Raw genomic sequence first — 16,639 nt, forward strand, 5'->3', positions numbered from 1 at the left:
TACCTTTGTGGCTTCTGTTGCCTGTAAGTGGTGGTATTCTTCCCTGGCAGTCGTCCTTGTAGCTTTGCAATGACTCGCTCCGTATATGAAGGTGAGATTGCTGTGAGCTGCGCAAAAGTCGTTGGAATTTTGACGTGATCCAAGTCCTGTAGGAGGGTTTCTTCCGGTGAATCTTTTTTCAGGATAGTTGGTACTTTTTCTCGACTCCAAACCTTCCCAGGTGCTTTCCTTGGCGTTTCTTTAGGCAAGTTATCTTCTTCCTCTTCTTCATCAATATCCATGGTTTCTCTTTCCGGTTCTTGAATCCTAACTCCGTGTCTTCCTTTCTGAGCTTCTGCTCTAGTGACTGCATGTGTTTTCATAAAATTTTCCGATCCTAAGGACGGGGGATTCCAATCCACGGTTTGTACTGAAGCCTTCATTACTGGAGTGGTACCGTTCCCGGTTTGACAGGATTTTGCCAGATTCCTGATTGATTCTTGCATCTCTGGTCTTGCAGATTCTGTGGCTACCACTGTTCGTATTGGTCTAGAAGGTACCCAGGGTATGTGCTGCCCATTGGGTAGTAACCAGTCCTTTTCTGCTTGTCTAACCAGTCCTTGCTCTTCATCCTTCAAGTATTCTGGACATTTTGATGTGGAGTGGCCTTCCCGCTTGCAATAGTAGCAAACCATCGTCTCGTACAGTGGAGTGGAGGGTCAGGAGTTTCCTCTGGCAAATTCCTGTTTGTCAGACGGGCCTTGTCTATTATAACTTGATGGTGGGTCATTCTTCATCTGTTGCTTGAGAGCTGCCAATTCTTGATGCAAATCGTTAAGTTTTTGTTCCACAGCTTTGTCGTTTGGGGTTTCTTTCAGCATTTGTTCTCGTTGTCTTCCGTTGCCTTTCTTGGTATCCAGATCTTTCTGCATTAGTTGGTTTGATTTGGAGAAATGCGAGAAGCTATTATAGCCTTCATCTACCCTAACTTTGGTTTCTGCAGCCTTAGTTAAGTGTTCCCATTTTGGTGCCTTGTTACTTCCATCCTTAGCCCTTGGTAGTTGATTCTTGTTGACTAGGGTGCGCTTGATACTTCGTTGACTTTCCGCTGAGAATGCACTTAAAAATAGGATTCCGGCATCGCTTTCTTTACTGATGTGTTCATTTTTTACTAGATATTTGAGGATTGGGGTAAACTTCGCCAGGTACGCTTTGTATTCCCAGTGACTTGAAATTCCTTCTTTTGCTTGAATTTTTGCCACCTTGATTAGATCATCCACAGTATACATGACGGTTTTATCCAAATCTCCCCAAGCTGTGACCATTTCCGCTCGAAGTTTTGCCCAGTCGTAATCATCGTATCCGTCCATTTCTTCGAGTTGGCATTTTAATTCCTCCGTCCGTATGAATCGTAAGATCTGGACTACTTTGTCATGATCTGAAGCTCCGTGTGCGTATGCTGTTCTTTTGAACCGGGTCAGAAATTTCATAAACTGGCTTCCTTCGTAGTAGAGCCCTGGATCTTTTATGATGATTGGTTTGGAGGGGTGCGCCGGTTGGAATGGTGGAGTCGGGACCCGTGGTTGTGGCCTCATAGGTTCTTGCCGAGATTGAGACTGATATTGTCTTTGTTGAAATTGAGGCTGATACATTGGTTCTCTGACATTTTCAGTGTTATGAATTCCATACCCTGACGGCTGTTGTCGTGGTGTCGTTTGTCTGGGAGGGATATTCTGGTGTTGTGGAGTTTCATCGGAGTCGGACAGCCCTTCTTCAGCTTGATCTCTGAATTTGTTTTCTGGTTCTTTCCCTTTTTCTTTTCGTGGAGGCGGCGGAGGGTTCTGGGATTCCAAAGTCCAAAACGATCCAGAGGGTCCTGCCAATGGTCTGTTCCTAAACGGGGTAGAGGGAGCGAATCCATCTTCCAAATCTGGTGTGCTGAATGGTAAATTCATGTTCATCTTGTTGATTCTTAGTTTTCTATTATGTTGATCCTTGGCTTCCTGTTACTGTGCTCTGAAAAAGAAACAATAATATCTGGTCTCTGGTCTCTTTACCAGGGCAAATTGGGGGTATTCTTTCAATATTTGATATAAATAACTTCACCGTGCTGGGAGTGTTCTTCAAACAGTATCCAATTATCTGAATCCTTAGGTACTACACACCGTCGTTCAGTATATAATTGGCCGCCTCCTTCGAGTGGGCTCCAGAGTTTTCTTCTAACAGTATCTAATTATCCGGATCCTTAGGTACGACACACCGTCTTCCAGTATATAATCAGCTGCTTCCTTCAAAATACTCCTTCCAGGTCCGGTGGTTATACGTTCTCTTCAGAGGTTTGTAATTGGTCCCTTAGATGGTTCGTAATAGTTGACTAGTCTTTCAACAGAATAACTGAATATGCCGTTGAGCGCTCTTGATTTGTTGATGAATTTGATTCCTTTCGTCGTTAGAAGCTAAGATCCCTTGACGAGTTCTTCTGGATATGTGGAATTCGGTTAAACCTATACTTTGTCGATTGAACAAGATTATCCTATCACGTTGGGGACTCCCTTGTAAGACTCAAAAGTGTTCCTGAGAACCTTTTGCTGAATGGAGAAGGGGATGATGGAGGTGCAAACTCTGCCCTTCTATGCTATCAGTCAACAAGACCCACCAAGCTATGCTTGGCAAGTTTTATTCAAGTGATAGGGTAGGTTGGCTCAAGATGAGTTGTTTGATTGACAAGGTATAGAGCTGATGATTTATATAAGGGTTGGTTATGATTGGTAAAGGTGAATATTGTGGTGGCTGTGATTGGTGAGTGATGAACTGAGGAGCTGACAACTGGGGAGGAGAGAGCTCCTTATATAGACAGAAGTGGAGCCCCAGAGGGCTTGTGGGTTAGGGTTTCAGCTGATCTGGACAACAGTGTGAGGGATTTTAGCTGGTGAGAGTAGATACAAATGATGTCATAATGTGTCAGGGGTACATAAATGATGTCATAAGCATGCAGTAGGGCTGCATGAAGGCTGCGTAAAGTGACAGTAGGCTGCATTAGTTGACAGGTGGATGCAGGGGGTGCATAAATGACGTCTGAACTGCAGGATCAGTGCGGGATGACATCATAATATGGAAATAGAAGAGTACTTGATACTATGTGATGACTATAGTCTGATGGGGAGATGTATGCTTGTATCCTGTGATGTGTATAAGCATAATACTGTGATCCTTGACTTGAGGCTTGTGACAGGCTGGTGACTGGGTATGCTGAACGTGTGATGGGTGTCCATTGTCCAAGGGCGTGTAGGTTCCAATCCAGAGGGGCTCCAGTGACGCTTCCAGTTGTGACTAGGGGTAAAATTGGCCATAGAATCCATTTCTGGGGTCCATTTGATGGTATCTTGAGGCCTAGTATTAGTAATTATGTGGCATAGAAAAAACTTTTTATTTTTCCACTTTTCCGTCTACCACACCGTTGCCCCCGCCAGCAACATACCTCGACCTTCCTATAATCCATCATCATGTGCGACTTTGGATGCACCTTACCAGAAGCATACTGCACCTCGAGAACAACCAGAATCGTTTGTTCTTTGATGGAGAGTCCCGCGGCCTCCAGTGGAGCGAATGGGCAAGAAGGCAGCAATCATTGGATACGGCCCGGCGGGACTAGCGTGTGCAGACCAGTTCCACCGGGCTGGCCACACGGTGACCGTCTACAACCATAAAAATTGTCATCAACTGCTCGCCCAATTTTCTGCTTGTCTTTGAACCCCCCGCTGACTCCAGCGTCCTTTTCATTAGATCGTCTCGCCCAAGCCTCCGCCTCTCGCGCCCGGCGAGCGCTCCTTATATAGCCCCACACCCCCTCGGTCGCAATCTCCTCCGCTTCAGTCTCATCTCCGGGGTTATTGAGCTGACACTCCTGTTGTCTGTCTGGATAGGTCTCGTTGGACCTACACCTCTGAGAGTGAGCTACACGGTCCTCTCTTCCTCAGCGGGGTCAATGGGGTCCCCTCAGGAGAGGGCACTCGCCACTTCTCTTTGCCCTTGCCCTTGCTCTCCCCCTACTTGCCCTCTCCAGAAAATCAATGCTGACCTCCCTGGCGTCCCTTGCCTTGTCTGTTTCACACACCTCACCAGCTTTAGGTTCCAAACTCTTGCAAGATGAGTAATACAGAATTATGGCAATGTACATATGAAGTTATTTTGGTGGAGATACCAAGTAGAAGTCCAACCTGCTCCTACAGCTATGCAAGAAGCAAAGTTGATTGAAGTTGTCATTTGAACCAAGGCCCTTACTGGTTGCTGGACACAGGTTAATCAGATGTATCAAAACAAAGTATTTCTGGGAGAGGTCCCTCAAGCTCCTTGTAACAGTTTGCCAATGATATGCAGTAATACTGATATGCTCTTTTTTGTTGGCAATCTGATTGTCAAGTTACCAACAAAGGGTGAACCAAAACTGGAGTTCCTATGAGTGGTCTGGTAGAATGTCCTTCTGGCGTTGGGTCTAGCCACAGTAAATGAGAGGAAAATTTGCAGAATGAAAATGGGAGGTGTCCTGGGGGTTAATGCTATTGATAGTATTTATAGAAGGGCTAAATAAAAGTTCTGGTAGAATAAAGGATGAATTCAGCATGTAGTATATTACTGGCGGGCAAACATCTCTCACAGTAAATTTAGGCTGATGCGTCAGATTTTCTGGGTTGGTTGTTGCTGAATTGTTTTAGGTGCAGGATAATTTTTCTTGTTTGCATCAAATTTTATGTCAATAGTTTTAATAGGGGCTCAAGATTCTCCCAGAAGATGGGTATAACCAGCAACCAATGTTATGCTCTATCAGGATTTCATGAAGTTTGCAAGTGTGTGTGACTTTGCCATGAATTTTGGGAGAGGGTGAGGGCCAAGGAGGTGAAGTTTGCAGCGGCAAAGCCGCCTTGGCCTCTAGTTTTTTCCAAAAACATTACTTATATTCATTCTTTTGGAACCTTTTTGTCTATCCTCCCAGTAAATCAGAAACTAGCAGGCATGGTTTGTATGTGTTCTTGTCAAAAGAAATTTCATGAAAACTTTCTTCTGGGCACTGTACTGCACTAGTCCAACGGTACAACACAGTTTGTGCTTCATGAAGAGATACACAGCCGCATGCAGATGTTTTGGGGACAGTCCAGCCCCCAGAACCATTACCAACCGGCAACCATCCCCCCATATCCCCCCATACAACAAGCCCCAATCCAATCAGCTCACCAGAAACCCCATCTGACGGCCGCAAAGAGGACTTGCCGCTATGTTGCCGGTGAGGTTGTTCTGTACAACAGCGAAAGCCTTACTTTCAAACAGATCTGTGTAGGAGAGAGAGACAACATTAGAAGTTGTTGGTCATCTCGCAACCACCATGCAATGCTGCAATTGGAATGGATGTACCACTCACCAAACAACTTGACCAAGTCTTCACATGCTTCCAAGAACGCTAGTGTGTCCACGCCTTCGTCAGTAACTGGTACATCCGCGAAAGAGCACTTGATCTGATCAAAATAGCACGTGTTGGAGTCAGACATTGGTATGGTGATTGGTGTGTCAAGGGAAACGTTAAGCGGAGTTGTCTCGGTATTTGAATTTCTGTCTGTGTGGGCTCCAGGTCTTATGATTGTACAATTTTATCCAGAAATTTTTGAAACTTAATTGGGCCTGTATTGGCAGCATAAATTTAACAGATTTTGGTTTCGAAACAGTTTGGAAAATCCAAGTATATTAAAGTCTCAGGTTTGTAGAAAAAAAATTCAAGGGTTTCCCCTACAACCTGCCAAAATACAAAAAAAAAGTCAGAGGTTTTCCCTCCTACAAAAAATGGAACACCAAGGCCGCACAGGCCACCTGAACAAACAAAGTACAAAAAAAACCCGCAAACAATTAAACAATTACATACAAAATGCGCACACAGGCCCCAAAAAACCCCGCACCCTGCCACCCAGCGCAGCAAGCTGACGCACCGTGGCCCAACGCCCATCCCTGTCTAGCAGGGTTAAAAAGCGTTGGGGGAGGACCCCCAGCCCAAAGGCACAGGGGGGTCCCCGAATATCCCCAGCCAGACTGCGCAATTGCAACAGCGGACAGGGGTGAGGCGACTCTCGAGCTGGAATTACAGCCTTTGAGTCACCTGAGGAAATACAGCAAGGCCAGGAAAGCTTGCGGTTCGCTTCCCTGATATTCCACCAAACACCAACCAAAAACTCTCGCCGACCGGACCTCCAATGCACCTAACCTTCCCCCTCCTTCCTCCCTCCCACTCACCCCCAACGAAAATGCCCCCCGACCCAGCCCCCCCCTCCCCGCCCGACCGGTCGCACCCACAATCCAGCCCCCCAGCCAGTAACCCAGCAGCCACCCGCCACATTTTTTTTCCGCAACCGCTACCGGTGAGATTACCCCCGTCCACCATTTTTTTTTTGCCAAACCTGCTGACCATTCTTTATTTGATTCCCATTCCCCCTCAGCCGCCATCCAACTGCCTGCCCATTCGACCAACCGTTTGCGCTGCCAAAAAGCGCACAGCCTATAAAAAAGATTCTGGTCAGTCGTCCCCCTAGAATCTTGTTTTTTGCCGCACCTTCTGACCAATCGTTATTTGACTCCTATTCCCCCTCAGTCGCCATCCAGCTCCCCTTTGATCGACCGTTTCCACCGCCAGAAAGCGCACAGCCTATAAAAAAGATTCTGGTCAGTTGTGTCCCTTGTCTTTTTGATTCCCCCATCCACAATCTTGTTATTTGACTCTCATTCCCCTTTGGCAGCCATTCAATTATGGGAGCCCCTCTGAGCGGACCGGGTCTTGGTCATGCCGGAGGGCTCGTTGGAGAGTTTGCTGGAATACATAGCGCAGTTTGGTACTGGGCATCTAGTTGACATGGAGCACTTCATCAAGGAAGTACTTGTGAGGTTGCATGCACAAATTTATTTGGTTTCCTTTTTTATTAAGATTATTTATCACTTGTTCCCCCTCAGGGGCGTCCCAGATGTGTTCTCTCCAATAAACCCAAGAATTTTATCTCCTTGTTGTTCACTCCAAGTATCTGATCTCCTTCATGTTCACTTCTCGCCCCTCAGGGGCGCCCTAGATGTTTCCACCAAAACAGATGCATAAGTAATTTATCCCCTTTTTGATCACTTGTGGCTCGTCATTCTCCAACTAGGTGCCGCGCGCTCTTGTGCTCAAAGTGAGTGAGTTGCGCCACTGGTTAGGAAACAATGGTCCCTTTTCCCTTCAGCACCAAGTGAGAGTTGTTTTACATACTTACTGTCACCGGGGCCAAATGGCCAAGCACCAAGTCCAAGGTTGGAACTTGGTACCCAGAGCCTCGAGGCAAGTCGGACCCAGCCGAACCGGCCAAGTGCTGAGTTGTTCCTCAGGGGCTCTTCACGACTCACAAAATCCTGGGTAGGTCTCCAGGGCTGAGGAGAGCCGGGCTGTCTACCCAAGTCCTGGGTTGCTTCCCAGGTAAACCAAGGCGCTGGGTCAACTTGCAGTCACTGTCTCTGAAAAATTATTCTGCATTTGGTATTGCCGAGCTCATTAACTGTGTGAAATATGTTTGGATCACACAGATATCTATTCCTCATTGAATTGATGTATTTGGATTTTCATGTTTTGTTGGGGGGGCAAGCGACTTGAAAATGTGTATACATGGTGGTATGTAGATGGGGTTTGGCTAATTTTTGGGGACAGGACACTTAGAGATACACACACGACTAGATCTGTTATCGCCGACGAGTCCGCGGAACCTGCATCATGAAGGTGGGAGCGCTGCCCTGGTAAGAAGCAAGGAAGGCAGAAAGTGATGCGCTGTCAAACGGCAAACAAATATCAGTTTGACCCAAAAAAAAGATGAGGGGGCCGACTGACCAGAATAAAAATTATAGGCTGGGTGCTTTTTGGCGGCGCAAGCGGTCGGTCGAAGGGCGACTGGATGGTGTCCGAGGGGGATTGGGAATGAGAAAGAATGTTAAGCAGGTTTAGCAAAAAAGAAATGGTGGACGGGGGAAATCAAAAAGACGAGAGGGACGACTGACCAGAATCTTTTTTATAGGCTGTGCGCTTTTTGGCAGCGCAAACGGTTGGTCGAATGGGCAGGCAGTTGGATGGCGGCTGAGGGGGAATGGGAATCAAATAAAGAATGGTCAGCAGGTTTGGCAAAAACAAAATGGTGGACGGGGGTAATCTCACCGGTAGCGGTTGCGGAAGAAAAATGTGGCGGGTGGCTGCTGGGTTACTGGCTGGGGGGCTGGATTGTGGGTGCGACCGGTCGGGCGGTGTGAGAACTCCTTTGGGACGGGTGGCAGTTCTGCGAGGGGGAAATACCAGTTATAATATTTCAAAGATGTAAGAAGCTATTACAACTGTTACGGGTGTTTTGAAAGACCTGCCCCTCTATGATACTACACAAGAGTTTTCACAACAAATTTATTTATTGTTGTGGCAAACTAATGATAGAGAAAACTATGTGCAGCAGTCTCTTATCAGACCTAGATCAAACTTGAATTCAGCAGAAAGTGGATTTTGTATGGGAAATGGAGTTAGAGTGGTTTACAGCAGCCTTGAGTCAGATAATGGAAATGAGCCTAAATGTAAGATATGTTTTATATGGTTTTATATGTTTGTGATATGAAAGTGGAGATAAACTGATACAAGACTTCTGAGAGAACTGATGTTATGTGTGAACTATTCAAAGTGTCTTTGCCCTCTTCCTTAACCTTCAGTTAAGAGCACAATGGGTTAAGATCACTCTGACTTGTTAAGAGCACAAGTGGTGATACTAGCTACCTGACTACTTAGAACTACTCTGAGGCATGAAAGATGTTGATGGGCAACTTGATTGAGATCACACTGCTGGATTTATGTGGATGAGGCTTGTAACTCTGAGTGAGATGTGTGTTCTGGTTAGGATTGCCTGAGTGGCATGCTGGAACTGAGGAGGGGAAACATCCTCCTTTTATAGTAAAATGTGAGGGATTTTTGCTGGTGGGGATCCTTGTGAGGGATTTTTGCTGGTGTGACCACCATACAGGTGTCCATGTGGTGATGTTATCCACGTGGTTGTGGTGGTGGTGTCCATATGGTATCCACGGAGTTGTGGTGGTGGTGTCCACGTGGTGGTGTCCATGGCGCCTACACAATTATGGAGGTGTCCACAGGTGGAGCCATGCTGTGGTACGTGGGTGGAGCCAAACAACAATCATGGAGTTGTCCACAGGTGGAACCATGCCATGGGCAGAGCCAAACCATGCCACTACATACACTATAAATATTTACTTGAGTCTAATTCTATACTATGTACTATCAAAATATCTCTACAGTATGTAATTATGCTTATGAACACAGTATAATACTAGTAACTCTTGACTGAGTGCAGCTAGCCTAGTGGTTCCAGTGAGTGACTAGGGGTTAAATGACCTGTAGAATCCAATTATGCAATAATACATCTAGAAATATGTCTCCTTCTCAATAGTAAACTGTGACTTTATGTGATTTGATACTTGAAACACATTTGGCACACCACAGCGGGGAGGGGGGGGGCTGGGTTGGGGGTGAGTGGGAGGGAGGAAGGAGGAAGAAGGGGGAAGGAGGGGGAAGGTTAGGTGCATTGGAGGTCCGGTTGGCGAGAGTTTTTGGTTGGTGTTTGGTGGAATATCAGGGAAGCGAACCACAAGCTTTCCTGGCCTTGCTGTAACACTCACCACCACCCTCTTTTTATAGCCAATCCCGCCCCAAACATTGCCTTTCTCTTGCAGGGTTGACCACATTGAAACCCAAGATGAACCGGGTATGTGAATATTTGATCTGGGTAAAAATCATGCAGCTCGCTCAAATTTCAATAACTGATGGTCAGGGAGGGGCTTAGCATGATCTGCCCCAGACCAAACAGTGTAATGAATTCAATCTCTTGAGCTTGCTCAAATTTCAAGACCTGATGGTCATGGAGGGGCTTAGCATGATATGCCCCAAACCAAACATTGCCTTTCTCTTGCAGGGTTGACCACATTGAAAACCAAGATGAACCAAGTATGTGAATATTTGATCTGGGTAAAAATCATGCAGCTCACTCAAATTTCAAGAACTGATGGTCAGGGAGGGGCTTAGCATGATCTGCCCCAGACCAAACAGTGTCCAGATCTGTTTCAGATTGCCTTTATCTTGCAGGGTTGACCACATTGAAAGCCAAGATAAACAGAGTATGTGAATATTTGATCAAGGAAAAAATCATGCCACTGCCAGCATATTTGGCTGGGATGATGTCATCCCAGTTTATCCGGGATGCACTAAACCAATTTAAAATGGGTTGATCTCATCCAATGAAATATAAACCCAAGGGGGGTACCTTGGATTTATATTTCATCAGTTGAGATCAAACAAGTTTAAATTGGTTGAGTTCATCCCAGTTTAACTGGGATAACCTCAACCCAGCCAATTATGCTGGCAGTGTGCTGGTTGGGTCCAATCCCAACATATTCTTCACAAAATTTTTAATGGCCAGTCTGTCACTGGGGTAGCACCTGGGTTACCAATGACAAATCAGGAGAAAGGAGAGAAATGTAATATCCAACATGTCCCCTGATTGAGGGGGATGTTATTGTAGGTGATATTAGCTAGCAGGTGGTCTGTTGGTGAGCTGCAAAAGTTTCCTTGAAATCTGCAGCGGCGGAGCCGCCTTGTCCTTTAGTATTACAATAAAATTTCAATAATCGTTTATAATTGGTCCCTTAGCTTATGTACATACAATGTGTCAGTTTACATACAACCTAGAAAGGATGCAGATTTTTTGGTCCACAGGATCTACAAGGAATACAGCCTTGTGAATCCTTGTGCAGATCCATTTCTTGAGAAGTCACTTTTCAAAAATTTATTAAAAATACATTGATGGTGATACAAAAATTCTGAGGAGACAGAATTGTAGAGGAGATGTCAAAGGGTCAGAGCATTTGCATTCGTTGGGTTAAGTTGACGATTTTGGGCAACTTAACCCAAGCGGCAATCGCATTGGTCCAGGCTAACCCCGGGTCAACAAGCCTCAGGTTTGATTTCAGGCTAAGGTCAGCTAAATTTAGCAAGCCTTAACCTGAAATCTAGCCTCAGGCTAGGGTGGTCTGCGACTCATTTCAGCTCACTTTAGCCTGAAACTGACCTGAAACTGACCGAACAAATGCGTTTGCCCACTTGAAGGCAACCTCGTCAGCTAACCTGCCTACAAACCCGGGCTTATTTAACCCAAAAACTTAGCGAACAAATGTGAATGCTCTCAGAAAGCTGTGGCTCAGACCTTTGGAGGTGCTGGGGGCGGAGCAATTAAAAAGTTAAAAAACCTTACAGCCATTTGGTACTTTCTGCTGCCCTATGTGGGGATAATATGTCATCAAACTGGCCAAGCAGTTGTCTGAGGAGGTTCCCTCCTCATAAAACTGGCCAAGCAGTTGTCTGAGGAGGTTCCCTCCTCATCAAACTGGTCAAGCAGCTGTCTGAGGAGGTTCCCTCCTCATCAAACTGGTCAAGCAGTTGTCTGAGGAGGTTCCCTCCTCATCAAACTGGTCAAGCAGTTGTCTGAGGAGGTTCCCTCCTCATCAAACTGGTCAAGCAGTTGTCTGAGGAGGTTCCCTCCTCATCAAACTGGTCAAGCAGTTGTCTGAGGAGGTTCCCTCCTCATCAAACTGGTCAAGCAGTTGTCTGAGGAGGTTCCCTCCTCATCAAACTGGTCAAGCAGTTGTCTGAGGAGGTTCCCTCCTCATCAAACTGGTCAAGCAGTTGTCTGAGGAGGTTCCCTCCTCATCAAACTGGTCAAGCAGTTGTCTGAGGAGGTTCCCTCCTCATCAAACTGGTCAAGCAGTTGTCTGAGGAGGTTCCCTCCTCATCAAACTGGTCAAGCAGTTGTCTGAGGAGGTTCCCTCCTCATCAAACTGGTCAAGCAGTTGTCTGAGGAGGTTCCCTCCTCATCAAACTGGTCAAGCAGTTGTCTGAGGAGGTTCCCTCCTCATCAAACTGGTCAAGCAGTTGTCTGAGGAGGTTCCCTCCTCATCAAACTGGTCAAGCAGTTGTCTGAGGAGGTTCCCTCCTCATCAAACTGGTCAAGCAGTTGTCTGAGGAGGTTCCCTCCTCATCAAACTGGTCAAGCAGTTGTCTGAGGAGGTTCCCTCCTCATCAAACTGGTCAAGCAGTTGTCTGAGGAGGTTCCCTCCTCATCAAACTGGTCAAGCAGTTGTCTGAGGAGGTTCCCTCCTCATCAAACTGGTCAAGCAGTTGTCTGAGGAGGTTACCTCCTGTTACGAGTAAATATCACAGCTCTCCACCATAAGGATGAGCTGAGGAGAGATCCTCACCTCTCCCCATCTAGAAATCTATCAACTGTCTAGCAAACCCGCGCGGAAGAACACGGAGACGTTCCTTCCTTCCCCTTGAACAATTCCTAACATATTGCTAGATCTACCTACCAGGGGCGAGGACCAAGGACCAAAACACGAAATCAGAAAACTGAACAGACTGAACCACCAAAACCCAGAACCCCAAACGTGATCATCCAGAACCAGAACCAAGACAAGGACAAACAAAACCCTCACCTGAACCAAGCGGGAGATCAAGACCGCCGAACGAAATGGCTGCACTCCAACAATGAGTGGTGTTAATCAACAAACTAAATATGTATTTCTGATAAGCAATCTGAATAAATACATGTGATAGAATAAAATAAGAGAAGATAAAATACCTCAAGGCAAGGAGAACAAAGATAGCAAGCATGCGGAGAACGCAGATAGCAAGCATGCGGAGAACAAGAGACACAGGACACCAGACAACTAGCTCAAAAGGAAAATAATGTCAATGTTGATGTTTGATGAGAAGGTTGCAGTTTGAGAATGATCAGCCAGAACCTACAAATTGATTTGAATGGAGTTGCCAAAATAGGAAAGGGTCAGCGGTTTGTTGGAAGGGAGGGAGAAAATGGAGACAACACAACAAAGGCAAAGACAGAAGAAAAGATGATGATGATGATATTCACAATAAAATATAATGTGAAAAAGATCAACCAGTGATGATGTCAAGGTGGAGGAACAACAAGATTAGTTTAAGCTATGAGGCAGTGAGATGATGAATACTGCAGGTTCCCTGAGAGAAGAAGAATTGGTTGATGAAGAAGGGAACTTCATATATTGAGGAATCAAAGATAGGAGGAACCGAGCGGAGTTCTTGCAGGGGAACGTTGAGAGGACCAAGAGCCAAATGATGTCAGTTGAGACTGGGGCCACTAGAGATCTAGAGGGATTTCACATGAATGGAGGACTTCCCGTTGAGATCTACAGGCCCTGCAGCCCCTGGGACGGCATTTCCCCGCAAAAATTAAGGTTTTCTGGCTGCAGATCTGGTTCTGCAGGGGGCTGTAGGTTGACGGGAGGTCCTCCAATATCAACATTGCTTTCTTTGCAACCATGGTACTTTCCTCTATTAAAGATGCTCTTGATGTACCAACCTGTTTCTTAGTTTTTCTTTTCCCTCAAGAAATCCAAAAGTTGAAATCAAGTTTGTTTCTTCATTATGCAGTTCTCAGCATCTACCCATGCTTTGGCCCTAAAAAGGAGATCATGTATACCAGTGATTGCTTTGTTTGAGTGTAAGAAGCATGGCGGACTCTGCCCATCAATATACAATTTATGGCCAGATATTTTCTGAAACACTCAAAATGAAGGACCTCACAGCCTCACATGGAAGGCATATTTTCATGGCAAGTTTTTGACTGAGAGTTTTCTGGCTTCCCTCCCTTGGAATAATTGGCTTGTAATACATATCAGTATCTTTCTAGCTCACTTCATGAGGACTGCAGTGAAGAAAAAAAAAATGATCATAAAGAAGCAGAATTTATACTTTGAATTGAGCTCGACAACACATGTCATATTGAGGGGTTCAAACCTGAGTACAATGCACCAACAAGAGTTGGGGAGCATGTCGTTTGTTCGGTGTGTCTTGGTATGAAGCTAAATATGTAGTTTTTTTGAGGCTTACTGCGTGCCCATTCATTGCATGTTTCGACGAAGAACTGCCGAACTGGTGTAGCCTAAACAGCTGCTTAGAGCGCTTCTGCGGAGGTTCATGACCTAAACATGCATATTATCAAGTGAGTTATCCTGAGCTCATTCCATTCATTATACACTTTCCTTCTGTTCTTATTCTATCCCACAGATCTCTGTGCATTTATACCATTATCGGCTTGACTAACAGATCAGTCAATAATATCTTGTGGGCTAACCAGACATGCGCGCTACTTGGATTGTTGCAATGTTGGAAATATGGATATCGTCCTTGGTCGAAATTCGAACTGCACCAGCCACTTTGGATGCCATCTGCGAGGTTTCTGCACTGAATTTTGCAAAGTCTATGATGGATGGTATAGGTAAATACCTTTTCAACATTCTCTTTTTAAGTTTTTCCCAAAGTTCTGCAGTCGGAACCGCAGAATCAAATCACAAACATTTGCTTATCCAAAATCATTTAATCACACCCAGACTCAATTAATCAAGGTTATAAAAATGTACTGCACAAAGGTATGAGAAGAATTCAATTACACATGTGCGCCCTCAAGTTCTAATGAGGTTCACGCTGGACTTGTCTCTCTTTTACTCAGTTGGCGCTTGTCTACCCTGGCGACCCAGGAAAACAAGCAGTGAGTATCTAAGGACACCTATTAATGATAAATTTTAGACATTGAACCGCTTCAACTTGTCTATCTACATGCAGGACCATGGAAAAAGGTTTCTGAGCGCTATGTAGAAACCAAGAAGGATTTTGAGCAGTGGAAGTTGGATTTTTTGCAGCTATCGAACCCAACTGATGAGGAAAATAATCGGTTCAAGGAAGACATCGCTGCTGCAATCAACGTGATAGAAAATCTGTTCAAAAGGAAAATTTGGCAGCTTCAAGTGGCAACGGAGAAATCAGAAGGCGGCAAAGGGCGCAGTTATACTCATCCTTTGCCCGATCACATCGCCAAAATCGATTTCAAGGAACTAGACATTGAATTTCTCTCATCTATCTTAGAAATGGGAACAACTTGGAGTGATTACCAAAGAGCAGACAATCTAGAACAAATAAGAACCATAGGACATTGGAACAGTCTTATAATCAAGTTGTTTATTGATTTGGAAGAGCTTGAACTCATCAACAATGAAAGTCTTGCTCACCTGTTGAATTCTTGCAATTGGGCAAAATTAATCTCAAATTATGTTGTTTGCAACTTCCCAGAATTAACTCTTCTTTTTGGCCGGTATTTGAACTTCAACATCAAACTGAGCCTAACTGAAGACCCCTTGTTCAAAAATCTGAACAGCATACTTCATTGTAAGTCAAATTTTATGATTTTGTGAACCTGAACTGAAGTTTTAGCCATGTAGCACATTCCTGATAGATTTGTGTTTTCCAGTCTTACATCAAAAAACTTGGGAAAGAATTGAGTTCAATTTCCTGGCTTTTCAAATTGAGCTTTATTTGAAAGGAGAATCAAAACCAGAGGCTTTGGCTATGATGGAAAAATTCTGTGAGATTGCATCACCAGATAGCAAGAAAGAGACCAAAACTTTGGAGATTTTTTTCAAAGATTTGCTTGTTTATACATCATCTGAATTTAAGGAATCAAAAAGTATTTCAGATCAGAGGTTGAAGAAGTTCAAACTTCTGTATGAAATGCTTGGATTCATCCTACAATATCATCCCCAGGATCTTTCCAAAATTTACATGGAAGGTCTCAGGGAATCAAACCTCTTCAATGAAATCAAAGTATTTGAAGAAGCAGTTGGGTTGATTTCAAGCTGCATTAATGCAGTTTATGTGAGATCAAAAGTGGTCAAAAAGAACATCAATAACCAAGCTATATCAGAGGAACAATTTGAAAAGATTAATGATTTGTTTGATTTTCCAGGAATCATAACTGATTCACATCAAAACAGAAAAGTTTCAAACTTTGGATCTCAAGACAAAGACAAAGTCACTGAAATTCAAACAATTTATGATGAAGTCATCAAAGAAAATCAAGGATTGATTGAATCTTCAATACCTTTTTACCTTGAGTTTGGATTGGAAGAAATTGAAACATCAACCAAGCATTTTGAAAATCATATCAAATCATATTTACTGCAAAAATATCTGTACTGTAGTAAATTCAAGAACCCACCTCTTGTTTCAGCTTTGAATCCGGGTGTGCTGCCAAAGTGTTTTGAAATACTCAGAGAATTTGAACACCAATTTATCAAAACATATCATCATTTCCCACAACACACATTCCATTCAAAAAGCAAAATTTATTGATTCAATTATTTTACCCACTCTTTGCATTCAAATAAAAAATCTATATGAGTCCAAAAGATATGTTTCATTGTGATGGATTCAAATGATTTCTTCCTGTCCATATGGAGTTTCTCATGCAAATCCATTTTTTATGTCTTGCAAATTGTGATTCATCTGAAATTGCTGCAGATCGGCCAGCTTGATCAAGTGGAAGGTTCAAATGGGACTTGTTCAAACTTCTGGTAAAAAACCAGGTACTTGTATGGCTGGGAGTGGTGACTGGATGGTACTTGATCAAATTTCAAACCATAGATGTCCATTTTCAAATTAGACAACAGTGGCTGGTGGGTGCTGTTGATGGCTACTATT

At 44.4% G+C, this 16,639-nt stretch overlaps 2 protein-coding genes across 2 annotated transcripts; both read left to right on the plus strand.

Moving 5' to 3' along the window:
- Positions 1-3,585: 3,585 nt before the first annotated feature.
- On the plus strand, positions 3,586-6,667 carry PtA15_2A634 (uncharacterized protein; the record flags this gene model as incomplete). The annotated part of the gene is made up of 4 exons (XM_053166674.1): positions 3,586-3,672; positions 3,763-3,830; positions 6,456-6,531; positions 6,608-6,667. The coding sequence occupies 4 exons, from the start codon at positions 3,586-3,588 to the stop codon at positions 6,665-6,667; spliced, it is 291 nt and encodes a 96-aa protein (XP_053017872.1).
- Positions 6,668-14,245: 7,578 nt separating this feature from the next.
- On the plus strand, positions 14,246-15,354 carry PtA15_2A635 (uncharacterized protein; the record flags this gene model as incomplete). Its single annotated transcript, XM_053166675.1, has 3 exons — positions 14,246-14,384; positions 14,729-15,173; positions 15,318-15,354. 3 exons carry the CDS (start codon positions 14,246-14,248, stop codon positions 15,352-15,354), a joined length of 621 nt encoding a protein of 206 aa, XP_053017873.1.
- Between the last annotated feature and the right edge of the window lie 1,285 nt (positions 15,355-16,639).

This window comes from Puccinia triticina, chromosome 2A, assembly GCF_026914185.1.
Source record: "Puccinia triticina chromosome 2A, complete sequence".
In the NCBI taxonomy this organism is placed as follows: domain Eukaryota; kingdom Fungi; phylum Basidiomycota; class Pucciniomycetes; order Pucciniales; family Pucciniaceae; genus Puccinia; species Puccinia triticina.